Genomic DNA, 21,087 nt, shown 5'->3' on the forward strand with positions numbered 1-21,087 from the left:
CTTGCGTGTTACTTATTGCTTCCCTTGTTTATTTCAAGGAAACTATCCAAATACAGTGACAGTGATTTTTATCAACAGGCAGTACTTTGCATTCTTAACAATCAGACATCGTTTAAAAAACCCTTACCGGAAAAAGTTGGCGATCGTTATGTATTTTTGTTGATAAATATTAAATTAGAATACTTACCTATATTACTCATCGAAAAGTTGTACATGTCGCTGTTCGCCAGCATAAGATTGATTCAATGGGGAACAACCCCCGTCCATTGAGCGGCGGAGAGGCGTCCCGGCGCCATGGAGTCGCGCCCGCCGCCTCTGCCGATCCGCATCCAGTCTCCTTCCACTATCCCCACAGTACACTACTCCATAGCGACTGCTTTAAGTACAAAAAAAACCAGCAATTCTTAAGGTTTAAGAAATAAAAGTGACGACGTAGGAAAAATAGTTCAATTGTTATTGTATCTTACAGCGTAATTGTACTCGATCGACATGTTAAAAAAATACGACCAATAAATAAGTTTAACCCTCGTGAAGTTAACAAATTCCTAAGTACGTACCTAATAGAAAGATGATAATGAAATTATTAAAAATATTAAGTGCTCTTCTGTGTTAAACAAGATTAAATGTGAATATCAAACCCATGATGAAGATGAAGTACAAACATATTGTGATTACAATATTTATTTGCTTCGCAAATTGTGATAAAGGTAAAACACCTGTGAAAGCCGTAGAGGGTACAAAACATAAATTTTTAACGGTCATTAAACCGTTTGGAGTCAAAACGACGACCACGACGACAGAGCCGCCATACATTCCAGATGAAAAATACGACAACAATACGCTCATTCATAAAACTACTAACGTCATGAAAGTACCGGATAAAATAGATATACCTATCAAGAAGAAAATTGTTTCCAAGATGATCAAACCTAGCCTGTAAGTTCGTACACACGTACAAACGATACACATCGCTTATACCTTATCTAATCAATATTTTATGGTTGATACTGCTGTATCATCATCATTATTTTCATCTCTTATCTGCCACTATGTCTGAACAAACCCACCCACCTTTTGTGTTGCATTATTATGGTATCCGATGCGGGCTTTCACATCCTGCCTAATCTCTTGATAAACTTTATCTCAATAATTGGCAAAACCCTGCCTCTGTTATACCCTTTGACACTTATTAGTGAGACTTTATAATTGGTAAAATGCGACAACATTAACTTAATTAAAGCACATAGTAACGGGTTCTTACCGCGTGCTTTAATTATGATAATAATCGCGTAAACTTAAAACAACATTAACTTAGTTCTAAAGTTTACACTTTCCTCAGTTTTCACTTAACCGTATCTAAAATAATAAACAACTCGCTCTTATCAGAATCCAAGAATGGGCGGAAGATATATCAGCCAAGCTGCGTGATGTGGAGAGGCAGGTGGTCCGTAGAGAGTTCCTGCTGAAGAACTTCGCGGACATCAAGATAGAGACTCGGGACGGGTCAGCGATCGTGGACAAGGTCGCCGCAGCTCTGGAAGACCTCCTCCAAAGACGCGCAGAGGCCGCTGAGGCTATCGGACGCGCGGCCGAGGAGCTCGCCTCTAAAGGCTCGGGTCCGATCCGTGCGCCTTCAGATTACATCTTTGATAATAGTATTGTGAGTATTTTCAGGAGGTTGATTGATAGGTATAGCCTACGTAAAGATTTCCTGCTAAAGATGTTGACCACATAAAAATAGACACTCGGGACATGTCGGCCATCTTGGATAAAGTCGCGACGACTTTGGAGCACCTGTGTGTGTTTGTTTGTGTTTGTGTTTGTGCCTTTATACACGGCTCCAATCCCTGCCGTTCAGGTTACATATTTGATCATAATATTGTTAGAACGCATAAAAGGCATGTTGACTACGAATTTGTTTAAATAAGTCTAGCTTAAATGACTAGATTCTAAAAAATGTTCATATCTTAGAACCTGGGTGAGCTGAAGAAAGTGCCGAAGAAGCCAGACAGCGAGTGGGAGATCATCAACAACTGCAGCAGCTCCCGAAGGGTGGTGCTCAAGAACTTGTCTCACTTCGGCCGCGGCGCCGAGGTTGAGCTCGATATCACCAGCGCCAAGGTGGCGTCCGAGGTCTTCGATTGCGGTGAGACTTTAATAATACCAGAATCATAAATAACCTATATACGTCCCGCTGCTTGGCACAGGCCTTCCCTCAATCAACCGGAGGGGATATGGAGGATGCCAAATCCACCACGCTGATTTATGCACTGACTGTACTTGATTACATTTTACCTATGTACCCAATGGCTGCAACTATAAATGAGTATCGTCCCCCAGATCCCCGCATACTTGAACACATGTACTGGTCAGAAGAGCTGCTACATACATTTCGCCACAACTACGCCCAAGACGCGATGACGGACTTCCAATATTTCTGTAGTGCCAAGGGGTTTCTGAGACACTATCCCGGTGAGTGTAATAAACTATAACATAACATAAGCTCACGACTATATTATCCCAATTGGGGTAGTCAGAAGTACATCCATCGCAAGATGAACTAAATACCCCCATCTCCTCGAGCTTTCTGTTAAACCAGCATGATAGTCTCTAATAAACTATAAGTACGTCATAATCAGATTTTTTGTATATTTTATTAGCTAAATACTTAATTGTTTGCAAATAGCATACAGTTCCAACAAAACTTTAACTGCACGAAAAATCTTTTGGATGTACCTGCTGGTTACGATTTTGATATATTTGCCATAAGACTAGTTACTAGTTAATTTATTATTATTCCGACAACATCCTATCCATAAATACACTTAACTCCAACAGCGGCTTCTTGGGAGTCAATGTTCCAACTGAAGCTCGGCTCGGATGACGAAGACGAGGAAGGCCCGGCAGACGTGTACGACTGCAGACTCCGCCCCTGGTACGTGGCCGCCACCGGAGCCCCCCGGGACATCCTCATCCTCTTCGACAACTCGGGGTCCATGGTCAACTCCACGAATAAAGTCCACGCCCTTAAATTCACCCAAACGCTGCTGAATGCCCTAAGCGACGATGACCAAGTCAACGTATTGCGAATGAGATATTACACGCAGTCTCCTATCTACTGCTTCCACGATATGCTTGTTCCCGTAAGTACAAAATCGGTGATAACATCAGTAAGTTCTTCGAACAGTAGTAGTATACAGGGTGTTAGTGACATCGTAAAGAATACTTAGGGGATTGATTCAGACCATGATTCTGAGTTGATATCAAGTGGAATTTTCCGTCGCAAAAGTATGGAACAGAAAAATTATTATTTAAGCTCTCTTCTTTGGCGATAGCACAAAATATCTTAATCGTACAATAAAGACTACCATATGATTATAACATAACGTTACCAACAACTACTATAAAATACTTTACACAGTGTTCCATCAGAGGTAATTTATTGGATTTTTCTCAGGCCAACTACGTCAATACAGCTGCGATAATGGCTACAATGACGGCGCTAAAGTTCAACAATGTGTCGCGAATCGCTGAGGCACTCGACGTGTCTGTGACGCTATTGAAGCAGCAGCAACTGCGGACAGATAGACCTAAATCTTGCCAGCAAGCTATAGTGGTTCTGTCTGACACTATCGAAGAAAACTTTACCGACATCATGAGGAAATTAAATCCAGAAGGAGACATCAGGTTAGTACATATTTTGTACACTGTCGTATAACTACGGAACGAAAGAAAAGAAGGTTCCATGCAAAATATACCATGCATAAATCACCTACATTACATTATATTCTTCCATTTATCTAACTATGTCGTCCTGAGTGAGGTGCGTACCTGTACCGAGGGTTTGTCCACTCAAGCTACAAATTATTCAACTCTGTCTTTGGATCTAGCTTATCTTAGCTTAGCTATCTATTTCATAATAGTACGACACTTGGAATGGGAACATCGTCTATAACCTTTGTGTCCCTGAAAGTAATAAACCAATTCTTCCCAACCGGGCTAACTATTACCCCATTACAATGTACTCATTTCTCTTCGTAGGCTATTTGTGGTGTGGCTCCACGACGTATGGGGCTTGCGAGATCGTTCCCGGCTGTACGGCGAATGGCTGAGCTGCACCAGCGACGGATACTTCTCAGAGCTGGTCACCGATTACGACGTCACGGAGCAAGTCATGCAGATTCTGAGGGTTCTGGAGAGACCGCTCGTGCATCAACGCAAACATCGACCAAGAGTCTTCAGCGATTTGTACGCCCATGTTGAGGTAACGATTCGGGTCTAAAAAAATATGATATGGGGAGGTTAAAAAGTCCATATCGAAGCAATTCATCTAAAAAAGCAATATTGCAATTTGACATTTGCGCATATAAAAGTAAGTGCGCAATGCAAACAAATTTCGACATTTCTGAGCGTCTGGAAGGATTTAGGATGAATTTCATACAGTCCATTTTCCGCATTTATACTTTCAAGTGATAAGCATGTTACTATTGGCTACGTAAGCCAACCTAATCTAGGAAATATTACCAGCATTCATAGTTCAAAGGTTTTACTATTTGGGTAAGTAAATAAAAAGAAGTGAGTCAGTAAATTAATATCTAAAAAGCTTGTCTATCTCCTTGTTTATCTCCAAAACAATTTTCGTCGCTAGTATTTGGCACCAAAAAATGTTTAAAAAATTATGACGTAAAACGTAATATTACTCACATTAAAGATAGCGATGATTTTTATGACTTGTTGGTAGGACCCAAGAAGAGGCGAGTTCTATTGGCGACAGAAGGAGAACATGGAACAAGCGTACCGCTACAAACAACTCAGGCGCAACAAGGAGAGTTTCCTCTCCGCAGAACAGTATTACAAAGACTACATGCATCAGCAGAGCCTCGTAAGTTTTAAAAAATACTAATGATATTGAGATGTTTCATAGATGAGCTCATCGACTGCCAGCTACGCAAAGTGATTTATATCTCTCTATTTACTTAAACTTACTTTATTTTCATCCGACGTATTTACCTTTATACTTATATTTAAAATAAGTATGACGTAAGTTTAGTAACAGCCACCGTGGTCTAGTGGTTAGAACGTCAGGATCACGATCTGGAAATCCGGGTTCGATTCCCGATGGGAACATTGTCGAAATCATTTTCTGAAACTGTCCTTTGTTTGGTAAGGACATTGCAGGCTTGCTGATGATGATGATGATCTCTCCGACCGATTTCGGCCATGGCGACCACTTCGACTCCTAGCCTAGGGCGACGATAGAGGGCAAATAGTTATCGTCGGCCAGACACATCATCATCTGCAGGCTTGAATCACCTGATTGTCCGAAAAGTGAGATGATTATATGCTTCGGAGAGGACGTTAAGCAGTTGATGCCAACCCGTAGTGGAGCAGCGTGGTGGAGTATACTCCATACCCCCTCCGGTTGGTCGAGGGAAGGCTTGTGCCCAGCAGTGGGATGTACTGTTTATGTATGTCATATGATAATGAAGTAAGTAAAAGTCAGTGATTTTTAATCAACATTCCAATTATTGATACAAGATCTTTCTTATCACTTTGCGCAGGCGGCAATCTATCAATATGTATGAAATATTCGTCACTGTGTAATATGTTCATTAAAATCCAATTTATCGTTTTCAGGATATCTATGGACATTACTACGAAGGTGAAGATTTAAAATACAAATATCAAATAAGTGTATCAGTGCCTGTGTTCGAACATACGACAATTGAGGTATAATAAAATAACATAATTTTTAAATAGTAGTATGAAAATCATGAGGAGCTCGGTGGCGCAGCGGTTAACGCGCTCGGTCTGCGATTGTTGAAGTTAAGCAACTTTCGCAAAGGCCGGTCATAGGATGGGTGACCACAAAAAAAAAGTTTTCATTTCGAGCTCTTCCGGGCTTCGGAAGGCACGTTAAGCCGTTGGTCCCGGCTGCATTAGCAGTCGTTAATAACCATCAATCCACACTGGGTCCGCGTAATGGTTTAAGGCCCGATCTCCCTATCCATCCATAGGGAAGGCCCGTGCCCCAGCAGTGGGGACGTTAATGGGCTGATGATGATGATGATGAAAACATCGTTGTTTCAATACTGTATGTACCGTTTTTTTTTGTCGTGACTTATTGTAGATTTGCCGCAGATGGCATTAACTACTTGGCCGGACAAATGGGGAGCGCTGAAGGCTCTCACCAGGAACAACGTTTAAGACAACAGGCCTGAGGATGCCCAGTTGGGCGCGAAACTCAGCTCAGGGCGTCGTCTAAGAGGAAAAATATTTGAAAGAATTAATCGACTCTAGTGGGTCGATAGCGATAAGCGCTGAATGAGGGAAATCGTCGACCGCAGCGGCGGGGTCGGTAACGGGGTCCTGAAGTGTTTGGTGTCGCGAGCTGATTGGCCGCCTCTATGGCTAGAGTAATCGGGTCGTCGGGATCGTATTTTACGTCCTTCGAACGCCGATACTTTTCAGTACCGTCCCTAAGCGGGATGTATTCGGAAGCCGCAACTACCAGGGGATTTGGGACTGCATGTACCTAAGTCATAGACCTCGTTTAACAAATAAACAACTAATCTAATAAATAAATAAATAATAAATAATCTCTGTAAAAAAGTGTCCGCGGCGCATTTCGTCACAAGAGACGGCGTGTAACGATACTGTATAACCGATATTATACTTTATTTGAACAGCCATAACATCTCAATTTGAGGGAATGAACTTTTATACTATCTACATAACTTAACATACTTACTTATACGTAAATACAACACGGGTCGGACCGTTTTTTAAAGAAAAACTTCTTAGCGAATTTGTTTTATGGTATACCTATCAGTGACCTAAGTAGTTTTCTTTGAGCTTTGAGCGCAAAATCATTATATACTTACTTACCTAAGTATCTCGCAAAAAAAAAATGTGCCCGAAATAAAATTTTGGGTGGTTGTTTTTATGCAATTATTACGTACCTACATAAGACTGTTTAATTCATAGTTTAAGAAACTGTATGATATATCTAATTTTATCACTTTGGTTAGGACATTAAAGGCTGATCACCTGATTGTCCGAAAGTAAGATGATCCGTGCTTCGGAAGGCACGTTGAGTAGTCGTTACATGAGCCGTGTTAGAGGCCTTTGGCGGCTCAATCATAATCCTGATACCAGGGTTTTTGAGGCTGGTATTCCACGTCACAAGCCACACGACAAGAAGAGACCTAATTTTAACTTAATATCTAATTTTTTTTCTTTCTTTACAGAACATAACAATCGTGCTCGCGGAGGTAAGTTAATGTTGTGAATGACGTCACAATCTTTAAGTACTTACTTAAGTAAGTATTACATGATAAAACAATCCAAAACTATGATTCAGACTGCCGTTGTAGTGGTAAAAGATTTCCTTATCTTTGCACAATTGAGAATTTATTGCATTTTCAATTAATCATTTCATTTGTTTTCCTACTAGCAAATGATGATGAAATTCATAACCTACCTATTTCTTAGAAATTTAATTTAATAGAAGAGACACGTCACATTCTATTATCTGCTCATAATATGATAAGAGTAAAAATTTTATAAGAAATTTAAAATCATGACTCGATGTAGTTCCGTAGAAGTGCTACGCCAAGCGCCAAATGGTTTAACAACCAACTCTACTTCCTCCGCTAGCTCACACCGTAACGCCGTTACGGCGTCGCTTCGTAGCGTTTAAAAATAATTGATTTAGGTTTGCTTAAACGTACGGTTAACGTAGATAGTTGAGACGGTGAGCAAATTAAATCGGGATCAATTTTTTATATTTGTCCATAACAGCGTCGAAATTGAAAATAATTATATCTAGTAATAAGGGAAATCCCGATAACAATTACATTGTCGCTATTAATGAATGCTGTTGTAGGTAGGTATTACTTATAAGTTTATGATATAGATACAACAAATCCCCTATAACAAACTCACTTTACCTATTGTTATTCCATTTTCACGCTATCTCTGTTATCTATTATTGCAGGAAAAGCAAAGGAATTCTACAAGAACGGTAATGATCATATAATATTACTCATTTAAAATTGTTTTTTCCCTATACTTTATTTATTTGTCTAACTATCGGAAAACAGTAAATGCAATTAAAAGTATTAGATGACACAACATACGCTTGATAAGGAAGTTCTATGATAAACTCTATCATCCATGATCTTTTTTTTTTCTCTCGTAACCATAATTGAGGTAAGCGCGATTTTTCTTCGAGGCAATGACGTCATAAATCGTCTGAAACAGACGTATAAGGCCAATGATGACGATGATGGATAAATCTAAATATAAACCCGTACTTATATCATCATCGTCACCTAGCATTATTCCGTTTTTAACAGGGTCCCCTTACCTAACCTGAAGATTGTGACAGGTCCAGTTTTTACAGAAGCGACTGCCTGTCTGACCTTCCAACCCGCGAAGGGAAAACCAGCCCAATACAGGTTAGGTCACATACCTCCGAAAATGCATTTTCTCGAGAATGTGGGTTTCCTCACGATGTTTTTCCTTCACCGCTGAGCACGTGATAATCATTTATGATCCAAACATGAATTCGAAAACAAATTCGACAATCATTGGTTCAGGCCTGTGCTGGATTCGAACCCTCGACCTCAAAGTCTTCTTCTTCTTATCGTGTGGGTTGTGAGGTGGAATACCAACCTCATCAACCCTGGTGTCAGGGTTATTACTGAGCCGCCAAAGGCCCCTGACATGGCTCATGTAACGATTACTCACTTACATCAGTAAATAGTAACCGGGGCCAACAGCTTAACGTGCCTTCCGAAGCACGCCCTCAAAGTGAAACGCAAGCGTTCTACCACGGCTCCCCGAAATTGCGTATATAATATAGTTTATTGTATAGCTGGATAATTAATTATATTTAAATATTTATATTGCCAGTACCCCGTTAACCGGTTGTTGGGTGTAGCCGGCGTCGACATACCGATAGACCACTTGAAGTTAATGCTACCTTATTATCAGGTAAGTTTAATAATTTAATATACAATCCAATGTGATATTAGCCTGAATTTATCTTTTTCAAACGATATATTGAGTGTCCATGATAACGAAAGAAGATATAAGTACTTACTCAAAATTATGTTAATTGAACATCATAATATTAATATTAGCAAATATAAAAGTAATTTCTTGCACTTAAATATGCTATTATTACGACACTTTTGAATTTTTTTACATATTCTCTTACCATCAGCACTTACTTTTATATGCACAAATGTCAATTTGCAATATTGCTTTTTAGATTTTTTTTTTTTCAATGTGGCTTTTTTAACCCCCAAGGTGAGATTGTGGTCAAATGCTTGCCTATCACCCATAAAAAAAATACACTCAAAGTGCGGGAACAATGCGAGAACGCGCCAGCTTGACGGGCACCTTTTCTCCGGATGGGTGCAATTTTCTACTAAATTTTGTATTTAGTGTTTTAATTTGTTGAGACCCTTCCTCTATATAGTCACTAAAGCTCAACTCTCGCAAACATATTTGCACGCAATTCACCAAACTAAGTTATAGATAGATATTGTGATTCCAGTTGGGAGCAGGTGGATCCCTGTTCATCGTCGACCACCGGGGCAACATTGTTCTTCACGAGAATATTAAGCCCACTGTAAGCTTTTTGTAACAAATAAAATCTTTATGCGTATTATTATGTAGAGGTACTTTGGGTTGTACTATGTTTTTGATTTCACAGTTCGACGGAGATATCTTGAAGCCCGGTTATCGCACTGTTGACATATTAGACCTGGAGCAGCCCGGCATTGATCTACCTCCGAGGAATTATTCAGCAGAGTGGCTTGAGGTGATTATCAAATACTAGTAATTTGGCTATTTTTATAAAAAAATGATTTATTTTACAATGGAGCTGATTCCGGTACACACCGTCTAATTTCATTTTAAGTTATAATACTTAAGTACCTGTCATTTTCTTATCCGCCGAATAAGAAACGGACGGGTACTCGACAGGCATAAAATTTACGGAACACACGTCAATTTTAGGCGGAAATTTAAAAATAACCCGACAGAATTAAGCGGTCAGCACACGTCAAACGGATTGCATATAATGAGCGAGATGCCTATTTTATTCGCCCGGGTTGTTCTTTCATTCTAAAATTAACAGTTGTCAATCATCCGTCCCATTCCTTTTCGGCGAATAAACTACGGCTGTAACTTAAAATAAAATTAGGAGATGTCTGCAGGAATCGGGGCCAATATCTAACTATGTCAGGATAATAAAAATTAAGTAAGTACTTCGTGTTTTAGTACCTGACTGCATGCCGTTCCATGCCATGTGCATGGGTTTTCTGCTAGATTAGCGAATCTTTTACCCACGAAGGCAACGACAAAGGTCGAATTCCAATGCAAACAAGTTTGCCAAGGGCAATGCAGATGGCATGGGGAGATGATTATAATCAATTATAAGTATATATCAATGTAGGTACATATCAATAAATCCTAACTAAAATATAAATTCCGCGAATTGCCAATAAATCACGCTATATCGTAAATCAGATAAAATGTTGACATATGAATTTACATACTATATTAACATTATATATTATACATCGATGCAATACAATCAAAATGTTTTAGAGTTCTTCTATTTGCACATTTAAAGTAAATCCACGCGAAAGTAGATTTAATATCATCTCCCTAAGATGACTACTTAACTGATATACAATTAGGCCGACTAGGAAATGCTCCAGGCTGAGGGCCACCATGTATTTTTATGAATCAGGTCATCCAAAGTATTGACTGGAGTGATTTTCATCGTGGTAAGTAGTCGACGTAGATGACGTAGGGTTTGCTACGGTCCACTCTCCTACTATATTACTTACTTATACAGCTTTATCCCGTTTTCACAGGGTCCGCTTACCTAAACCGAAAATTTTGACAGGTCCGTTTTTCTACAGAAGTGACTGTAATAAAACTGAAAGTATAGATAAACATTAATATTATGTACGTACATACTTAAATATAAAATTTCAGTAGGTAATAAGCTAACTAATCCATTCGATTGTATTTACTTGAAATAAGTACTAATTAAAATTAGATTCTGTGATTTTAGTGATTAAACTTGAAATCCGCTTATAATCCCTTTATCACAATTGTTGTTTATCTCTTTGTAGTTTCGGAATGCTTTGGTGATTCAGCATAGTAAAGGCAGTAGGGTTATGTACAGTAAGTATATCTTTGAGCATGGGATGAGAGCGATCCTGGAGCACAGAGAGTACCACTGGAAGAGGGTACAGAACCACTACACAGTCGTCGTGGTACTGCCGAAGTACAACAAACGCCACGCAGTCCCTGACGGTTCCTTCACCATGGAGCTAGCTGCCAAAGCCAACCAATCATTCGGCTCAGAACTCTCGGTGCATCCGGACTGGTAAGTACGCAGTCATTATTGTCCTAGCAATATCTTATTTACACATTTTATTCCATGCTTGTTAGAAAATAAAATTAAAAATCATTTATTTCGGACAGAGTCTAAAGAATACAAATAACTTTGTAAGTATTTGATTTTGTCCCTTTTGCCGGCGAGACTTCGGGTGTGTGGTGCTCGGCGGCCAAGAATTTTATTCGTGTATTGGGGAGGCGCTTGAGGGACCGCGGTAGTGACCCCCGCGCCAGCTCGTTCCTGGTTCAACAGGTTTCCTTGGCAATAGTGCGCGGTAACGCGGCCAGTATAATAGGCACCTTTGAACCAGGTACGAGAGGGGGCGGTATTTTAGACTGACTAGTGTTTGTGTAATAATTTGAAATGTTTTAATTTATTCGTAATTTTAAGTGACAAATAAAAGAAAATGTGCTCTTATGAATAAAAATAAAATAATCTCTTAATAAAAAAAAATTAAATGGATGCCCACGACACATTTACTTTGTATTGAAACCTCTATCCCTTCCACCGGTGAGCTCTATCCACCTTTTAAGAAGGAGAGAGTCCCACGTACAATAAATTCACGCCTATTTCCCATCGGGGTAAACAGAGACTATGGAATTCCATTTGTTTCGGTCATCAATCGGTTCACACACGCACGCTGGTTCAGAGTAGATCGTACTAAACCTTTTCTAAGGACATCTCCAATTTGGTCAATGTACTAGGTCTTCTTCTGGCAGCCCTACCACCAACTCACCCTAAAAAAAAAACTCAATGGTTTAAAGCCCGACGTAAAATTCGAACCTGTGACCTTACTATGTAAGCCACGTTCCGTCAAATAGACCATCACGCTCCCAAGACCCACGAGTATTCCAAATGATTTCGTCATGTTGTTTTGTCACGATTATAATTTTCCAACGATAACTTTTCGTAATACGACGAAGATTTTTTATTTTTGTGTCTGACTGTGATTTTATAGTTGATAATAATGCGAGCTTGTTTACAGGTTGTATTGTAAGCACGTGGATCAACAGTTCGACGAACCAGAGTTTGAAGTCCGACACTTCGTGCGCCGGCGCAGCGAAGAACGCGATTTCAAAATGCAGAACTTGTACCACCGCTTCTCGCCCTTCCAACCCACAATTTTCGAGAAAACTTATCTATGTTAGTCGATACATTTATTACTTTTTACTCTACCTTAGTAGAGGTTATTTGAAAATTATGATTCATGGCTTTTCGTAAAAGTTTCAAAAGAAAATGCCATTTTACGTATTTTGGTGGTGAATTTTTTTTAAGAAGAACTTTCTTGGAACAGATTAAAGGCCCCACTGCTGGGGCACGGGCCTTCCCTATGGATGGATAGGGAGTTCGGGCCTTAAACCATCACGCGGGCCCAGTGCGGATTGATGGTTATTAACGACTGCTAATGCAGTCGGGACCAACGGCTTAACGTGCCTTCCGAAGCACGGAGGAGCTCGAGATGAAAACTTTTTTTTTTTGTGGTCACCAATCCTATGACCGGCCTTTGCGAAAGTTGCTTAACTTCAACAATCGCAGACCGAGCGCGTCTACCGCTGCGCCACCGAGCTCCTAGTCGCGCCTCGTCCTCGTGCGCCATCGAGAAAGAGAAGGTGAACGTCGTGTATTATAAGGAAGTTAAAGAATTAGCCTTTGATAGACAAGAATGGAGAATGCTACACCGACATGGGTGTGGCTATTAAAATAGCGATGTCATTTTTTTTTAAGATAAAGTCATAGTAGGTAATTGTACATTAGCATACCTTTTGCCGATCGAACCGAATGGTCTATAACCGAAATCCCGCTATTAAGTATACAGGGTGTTAGTGACACCGTAACGAATACTGAGGGGGATGATTCAGACCATGATTCTGAGTTGATATTAAATGGAATTTCCTGTCGGAAAATTTATGTTTTTTTATGTTTTTTTAAATTATTTTCCGTTTCATACTTTTGCGACGGAAAATTCCACTTGATATCAACTAAGAATCATGGCCTGAATCATCCCTCAAAGTTTTCGTTACGATGTCACTAACACCCTGTATTGTCTAATTTATGATGTACTTACATACATGTTAAGGCACAAGGGTTATTGTTGGCTATGATGGAACATTAAAATCTTTAATGCAAATTTTATTGATGTTTGTGGCTCTGTCCATCTCAGTATAGATTACAATCATTAACTTATGTAAATATGTACGTACTTACAACAATTAATCACGATTCTATCGCTATCTTAATACCGAGTACATACTAGCTACAGTATTTGTCTTGATACAATGTGTACATTACTGTAAGTCATTATTGTATACGCCTTGTATTACTCGTATTAGGAGAGATAGAATTGATACTAACTTTATTGATACTTATGTAATATCAATTTCTCTCTAAGTATATCTCTTGATCTAGGTACATATCTACTCGGTTAGAGAGTAGTACTTTCCATCGTATGTAATGTACCATGGCTGGTTTATAAAGAATTCAATAATGAAAACAAAAAAATAAATTAAACACGAAAATAAGTTATTAAATATGATTGATAGGCATTGTTTCTATCCACATAGATTTTTGTATCAGTACTTGCTAATTTATAGCTACTTTCCAATCCAAAACGTTTCCAATAAAAGCATCTCATCCACGGAATAGAAGAAAGATGTTGGAAAGATTAAAAAAGTGAGCGCGAAACGCACGGCACACAAGTATGGGTAAATAGTTCATACTTCAACTTTGTAGTCCACTCGTCCGCAAACTGTACGACCCACGGAGTTCCGCGATATTATATTAAAAGGTCGTCTTGTGTATTATAACCTGCAGGGCAAAAAAAAAACAAATATCGACTATTATGCTAGGAGATCCCTCCTTATCACAGGAAAGCTAAAAACCTTAGTGTGATCGGCTATTTATCAAAAAAATACGTTTGTTTGCAGTATCTTACGAAAAGTAATGATAAAATTGCAGCCTTGCATACAAAATATACGAGTACATTGCCTGTAAAGTGGCTATGGAATTTGAGAAGCGGTATAGAGCTATCGTAGTTATCTGTTTGCAGAAAGAGAGTGGGGTTGAACCGGTGACAGCGATTCTAAATTCAAAATGAGCGGTAGGGTCTTTCCAACCTCTTTCTTCTTTTTCTTCTTCTTCATTCCATGATCTCATCTGATCAAATCTAAAAGATCCCACTGCTGGGAAAAGGACTTTCTTTGTTACATTTTGCGGTCTTGTGCGTACTCCAACCTGTCCCTTCGCGTCAAAGATCATCAAGCTTACTTTCTCGGGTGTTATCGCGACTCAATTCAACTAGCATAGCACCTACGGTCTCCTTTGGTATACAGGTAACGAGGAGCTGATGGCTCGACTGTGCAAGGAAGCTATATCCACGGAGCAGTGGGCGGAGGAGCACGAAGACCCTGACCTGGGCCGCGAGTGTCGCGCCTGCGAGCTGGGGTCCGTCACCGCATTCTTTGCTAGCGGTCAGTCTCGTCATCTACACTACGTTATCATAGCCCTCAAAATCCTTATCAACTCTTAGTGATACCTCTGCTGTATGCGCGTGTGTGAGTTGGTATATAAGTGGTTATCAGTGTGTACAGGTGCCTCTGAGTCAGTGTGAGTTTGAGCGTGTGTTTGTGTGAGTGATGGTCAAGAGACTACGTGCGTTAATCTTATGACGATAGGTACCAGGATCATCATCATTAACAAACAAAAGGTGCTTCTGTATACCTTGCATACTGGGTGTAAGCGACATCGTAACGAAAACTTTAAGGGGCGATTCAGACCATGATTCTAAGACTCTAAGTTGACATCAAGTGGAAATTTCCGTCGTAAAAGTATGGAACTGAAAATAATAAATAAATTTTCTGACAGAAAATTTCATTTGATATTACCTCAGAATCGTATGGCTTGTATGGCTTTGCGTAATTATACCGGGTGTAAGTGATATCGTAACGAAAACTAAGCAAGATGATTCGGCTCATTATTCTAAGTTAATATTAAGTGGAATTTTCCAGTAAAGTAATTTAAAATAAGTAATTTAAAAAAAAACATTAATATAAGTAAATACACTATCCTGTCCAGTATCGCTGTCTGTATTAGCGTGTCATGAGAACCATAACCACTTACCTACTTCTGTGAATTTCGTCGCTGACGCCGCTAACGTATCTGAAATTTTTGGCGAATCTGATTTGCACCTTTTGCTATTGTCAATAGGATAAACTATTTTAGCAAAAAATTGCAAATACGTCAGTTTGAAAAGTCAGCCACGATTTGTTCTTTATCCAAAAACTTTGTACCTTCACAGAGAGCGGCCTAACCCGTTGGCAGCAGTACCACATGGCGTCAGCACACGCGGACCCCCCCGCCGGCAGCGAGTGGCCTCGCGGGCCCTCCGAGGTATGGTACAAGCGAGCCGTGGCCACTCCTGACACGCTCGTCATCCACGCGCCCGTCACGCCCATACGCAAGATGCGATACAGTGACGTTAAACCGCCAAGTGTAAGTTATTTCTTCTTCCACAAACATATAAGTACATATACATACATACATAATATACGTATAGGTACATTATATGTATATCTACCGTGGAGCTCGGTGGCGTGGCGCAGCGGTAAACGCGCTCGGTCTGCGATTGTTGAAGTTAAGCAACTTTCGCAAAGGCCGGTCAAAGGATGGGTGACCATAAAAAAAAGTTTTCATCTCGAGCTCCTCCGTGCTTCGGAAGGCACGTTAAGCCGTTGGTCCCGGCTGCATTAGCAGTCGTTAATAACCATCAATCCGCACTGGGCCCGCGTGATGGTTTAAGGCCCGATCTCCCTATCCATCCATAGGGAAGGCCCGTGCCCCAGCAGTGGGGACGTTAATGGGCTGATGATGATGATGATATGATGATATGATGCCACATGTTTTCAAACGTCGAATTATGTTTTCTTATAAATCAGTTACGAACACAGCGTTGGGCCCACGATATATACTAGTGGTCCGGGTTCGATTCCCGACATTGGGGACATTGTCAAAATCACTTTGTAAGACTGCCCTTTGTTTTGTAAGGACATTTCAGGCTTGAATCACCTGACTATCTGAAAAAGTAAATGATGCAGTGTTGCGGAGGGCACGTTAAACACTTTAGCCGTAAACACCTCCATCAACCCGCAGTGGAGCAGCGTGGTGTTGTTGTTTAGGCGATTTATGTATGTTTTTATGTATATGTTACAGTTCACAATACGAGACACGTGGCTGACTGCAGCGCGCACACTCGGATACGGAAACAAAGGCATGATCGGCGTCGCCGGGTACCACTTCCACCCGCTGCACCTCGAGGACATACTGCGACTTACTACCAACCGACCTGTGAGTACAATACCTGCCAGAATAGGACAAGAAGTGTTTTGCCTCAATTTCTATGAGAGAATGTAACTAACACAACTGCCTGAAACTTAATATAACGTCATTTCATTAATCACATAATTAATGAAAAACATTTGCAATCAACCCCAAAAGAAAGGTAATACTATATACATAGTTATACATAGTTACCTGAACGTGTGAAAATTTTGCGAATGCTAAAGAAATAAGTACAATAATATATAAGATACCTTCTGTTACGTATGCATAGTTATAGTATCAGGTATAAGTATATACCTAGAGCCCGACGCCATACTAGTGTATGTGCTTAACATAAACCAATTGCAATGATTTCTCTCTTTACACAACAAATACCTATCACCCGCATATTTTTATTTAAGTGTACAGATGAAGACGACTGCGAGCCACGTTGTGACGGCGAGGACTGGACATGCGTGCTGATAGACGAGGGCGGCTGGATCGTGGCGGGGCACCCTCGCGACGAGGACTCCGTCTCGCCGGAGGACCCCGCCCGGGAACACCTGGCGCGGACACACCCGCTCGCCATGAGGATCCTGCTTGAAGCACAAGTCTTCAAGCTACACTGGATACACGACTACCAAGGCGTGTGCTTCCCGCCTGAATTTGAAGACATCTTTGAATCTGCTACAAAAGTAAGACCGATGTTTATCCGATTTCTAACATTTAGAAAGCCCGGACACTCCGTGCAAAAGTCTCATTCTCATACAGACATTACACAGATGTAAGTAGTCTTTGTACACGCGCATTATGTGCCGCATTACCCTATGCGTGCGAGGTAGACAGACAGTCCAGCGCGCGGTTCTTACGTCTTACGGATTAATATGAGGTCCACTTCACTTCACACCTGAATCGAGGTGATGTCAGACAGCACGAATCGGTGCGAAATTACACTCGTGCAGCTTATAAGTACGTGTACGTACCTACCTAGTAAGGATTTTTGTTTTTATAGCACTCACTCGTGCTTAGGAAAATTCACAATGAGAAAATTACTTACGTACTTTTTAAAATTGCGAAAACTTTCTTTGAGACACAAGTGACTTATCAGCCCTAGTTTGAGAACGTCAAATGTTTGTATCTACCTTACTTAACCTGCTTTAACCTACCTACTTACTTAATTCTTGATTTTTATAATTGTAAAAGGGTAAATAACTTAGCCACTATTAGGTGGAGACTTGTAATTAGCCTTTAGTTATTGTCTGGTTATTATGTTAGAAAATGTATATGGCCGTAAGTCTTCCTCAAAATAAATAAATAAAAATAAAAAAGTACTTAAAACAAAAAAATCTGACTCGAATGCCTTCGGTGATGTAATGGTTTACACGCTCGTCCCTGCTGCGGCGGCTGCTGCGGCTACAAGTCCCGTCCGAGTCAAATTTTCTTCGATTTAATTTTCTACCTGGTACGAGTATTAGTGTTCGTTATATGCTTTGTTCTAATACATGTCCTTAATATTTCAGATGATACCATCCATAATTACATCAATCTGGCGAACTGTCAGCGTAGTCCTCTTTGTAACAAAAGAATTATTAGCACTTCTTGCACTGGTCAGCTCGGGTAAGTTTTGCCACGGCGTACCTAATTTCGTTCAGTTACCTTCAAAAGAAGAAATTAACAGAACCTTCCGTTAGTTACAAAAATATATTCTGAATGATGTTTTAAATATGAGGCGTACCTATCACGTAATTAAAATCATAAAACAAAATTAAATTCCTTGACTCAGGCATACCCAGCTACAGCTGACGCTCCCATTCATCATTCAAAGCTCACTTGAATTTGGGGAGCTGTATCTAGCTTCTTATATGGGAGCTGTTTGTGAGCTGCAGACGACACGTTGTTGGAAAAAGAGAAGAGACGCAGAAGATTACGTAACGACTATGAGCGGAGAATTACAAGCAATTATACTACGATCGGATTCTAGTGAACAGGATACGATCCACAACCTGCGGCCGATCCCGGGCACTCTATGACTTGTGATTAATGTCTGTTGCTTCTAGGAGGGTTGGTGTCAGCAGATACAGAGTTCGAGAAAGAGAAGCGGCGACGACGACTCTGGAAGGACTACCAACGGGAAAAATACGAAAGACTGTACGACGAGCGCGTTTTGGTAAACAGGACACGATTCACAGCCTGCGACCGATCGCGAGCTTTGTACGAGTTACAGGTAATTTGTGTTACAATGCAATACAATACAAATACACTTCATTGCACCAAAATAAAAAGAAATAATTACAAAAAGACTCTTAACTAAGTACATGGCAAATGGCGGCCTTATCGCTTAAAGCGATTTCTTCCAGACAACCATAAGGTGAGGAAAAATGTAAAAAATTTAATGATTGCGGGTACAAACTATAAGTACAACTTACTAATAAATACATGCAAATAAATATATAACATACATACAAATATATATACCTAACCTATATGTACATAACTTAACATATTATATACCTACTTATATAAATAGCACACACAAAATACCTAATAATAAGCAACTCAAGAGCCACAGAATATGAATACCACTACAACACACTTCATTACAAAAACAGAACCATTAACAATTTAAAAAAAGGAAAAGAATTAAAGATAAATTGTGTTCTTTCTCCCGATTACCTTAAGAGGAAAGCAACAATGACAAGGACTACTTACTGGCTTTTACTGCCTGGTTCTTGGTTTCAGCGAACTCCGAAAGCGTTAGCGACGTTGAAGCAGCCGCCCAACAACTGCACGTGGCCTATGGTGGGAGTGGTGGTGCCGGAGACGAATCTAGTGCTCCTCGCAATCTTCAACCTGTGCCCGTACTCGGGGCGACCCGTCCCTGATCCTCTCATAAATGAACCGGTAACGTACCTAATTGAATGAGCTTATACTACCTATTCTCTCTCTCTCTCTCTCTCTCTCTCTCTCTCTCTATTTAAGAGCTGCGCTCTTGTCGGTGGAGTAATCACCATTCCTCTCTTCTTCCCGCCAAAACCTTCACCTCCCGAAACGACACGACCTGCGCCTTATCTTTATTTGTTTCATAAATGTTCTCCTAGGTCTACCCCTTCCTTTCTTCCCTTCAATTTTTCCTTCTATAATGTTTGTAATAAATGAATCGTGTCGTATCGGGTGGCCTATCATATTTCCTCTCCGGTTCTCGATTGTTCAGATAGAAGCGTGGCCGGGCTGGGTTGCATACGCTGTAGCCCGGCCACAAAAAATATTCTATAACTGGTGAAATACTGCGGTACATATTTTTCCCTTTTGAGTACAGAAAAGTACGCATCCGTACAGCTTAGAGGCATTACCACGGCCTATTTTGGCACCGTGGCCGGGCCATGTCGTAACACACGGTTATTTCCGTGTAGACCTTTGTCGTTCGACATGACCTCCAACAATCTTCAATTAATACTCATCCGACCAAGATCGACATCGCGATCTTACGACAGCGATCGGATCATCGAAAATCAAGTAGCCATTGGTTTCCGACCACCGCAAAGGCAATCGCACTGCGGACATGTTTGCTCACGCGCTATCGAAATGACAAACAAATGAAAGGGCGCGATGTTGAATAGTTCGATAGTACAACTAAAACCCTGTGTAGGTGGACATGCGGACGTCGCTAGGCGCGGACCAGTGGGGCGACCAGCTGTCTGCGGCCCGGCTGGCGTGCTGGCGCAATCAAGTGCCGCTGCCCGTGCGCGCGCCGCACACCGCCTGCTACCCACACAACTACTCACAGGTTCGATGCCGCCTTGAGCCGAGCCAAGCGCTGTTATATAATGTTTCTTAAATGATCTGGGGGGTTGAAATGGCCACATCGAAGCAATTCATCTAAGAAAGCAATATTGCTATTTGACATTTGTTTGCATTGCGCACTTACTTTTATATGCGCAAATTGCAATATTGCTACCTTAGGTTAATTTTAACTCCCCTGTTTGTAAATCTTATTATTATTTGCAGGAGGTTGGCTACCGGCAATGCGGGCCTTGGCTACCAGACCCTGAAGAGGCAGACCACTCCACCATCAATTCTTTGGATCGGTTTCTCTTGTTAACTAGTTTTATTTTTTATAATATTATAGGGAACTTTCATTAAATTATGACTGTGCTAATGTACAGACACTCATGTATTTTACATTTATTTGCTAATTAAAAGAATTAAGCTTAAAAGTGCCGAAAGTAAAAAGTTCCTATTTATCTTTAATTCCAATTCGAAGTAAGCGCAAGAGTTTCAAGTGTGTGAAGTTAAGCATTAAAACACTACGAAAGTTATTAAAGGGGTTGTTTCAATAAAACTCA

General features: G+C 40.5%; 1 protein-coding gene across 1 annotated transcript; it reads left to right on the forward strand.

Annotated features, from left to right (window-relative positions):
- The first annotated feature begins 908 nt into the window (after positions 1-908).
- Positions 909-21,084, forward strand: LOC126370763 (voltage-dependent calcium channel subunit alpha-2/delta-3-like). The gene is made up of 25 exons (XM_050015800.1): positions 909-936; positions 1,387-1,660; positions 1,972-2,146; positions 2,341-2,472; positions 2,839-3,143; positions 3,458-3,687; positions 4,042-4,264; positions 4,742-4,882; positions 5,638-5,730; positions 7,251-7,274; positions 8,000-8,026; positions 8,920-9,000; positions 9,569-9,643; positions 9,728-9,835; positions 11,163-11,419; positions 12,417-12,574; positions 14,761-14,898; positions 15,726-15,919; positions 16,637-16,771; positions 17,167-17,439; positions 18,265-18,361; positions 18,802-18,968; positions 19,484-19,645; positions 20,391-20,528; positions 20,750-21,084. Exons 1-25 carry the CDS (start codon positions 920-922, stop codon positions 20,882-20,884), a joined length of 3,759 nt encoding a protein of 1,252 aa, XP_049871757.1. The 5' UTR covers positions 909-919; the 3' UTR covers positions 20,885-21,084.
- Positions 21,085-21,087: the final 3 nt, after the last annotated feature.

Source organism: Pectinophora gossypiella, chromosome 11 (assembly GCF_024362695.1).
Source record: "Pectinophora gossypiella chromosome 11, ilPecGoss1.1, whole genome shotgun sequence".
NCBI classification, from domain to species: domain Eukaryota; kingdom Metazoa; phylum Arthropoda; class Insecta; order Lepidoptera; family Gelechiidae; genus Pectinophora; species Pectinophora gossypiella.

Coding starts and splice junctions, on each gene's coding strand:
- LOC126370763 (XM_050015800.1), top strand. Junction 3,144..3,457: donor TCCACGATATGCTTGTTCCC/GTAAGTACAAAA, acceptor GATTTTTCTCAG/GCCAACTACGTCAATACAGC. Junction 4,883..5,637: donor ACATGCATCAGCAGAGCCTC/GTAAGTTTTAAA, acceptor TATCGTTTTCAG/GATATCTATGGACATTACTA.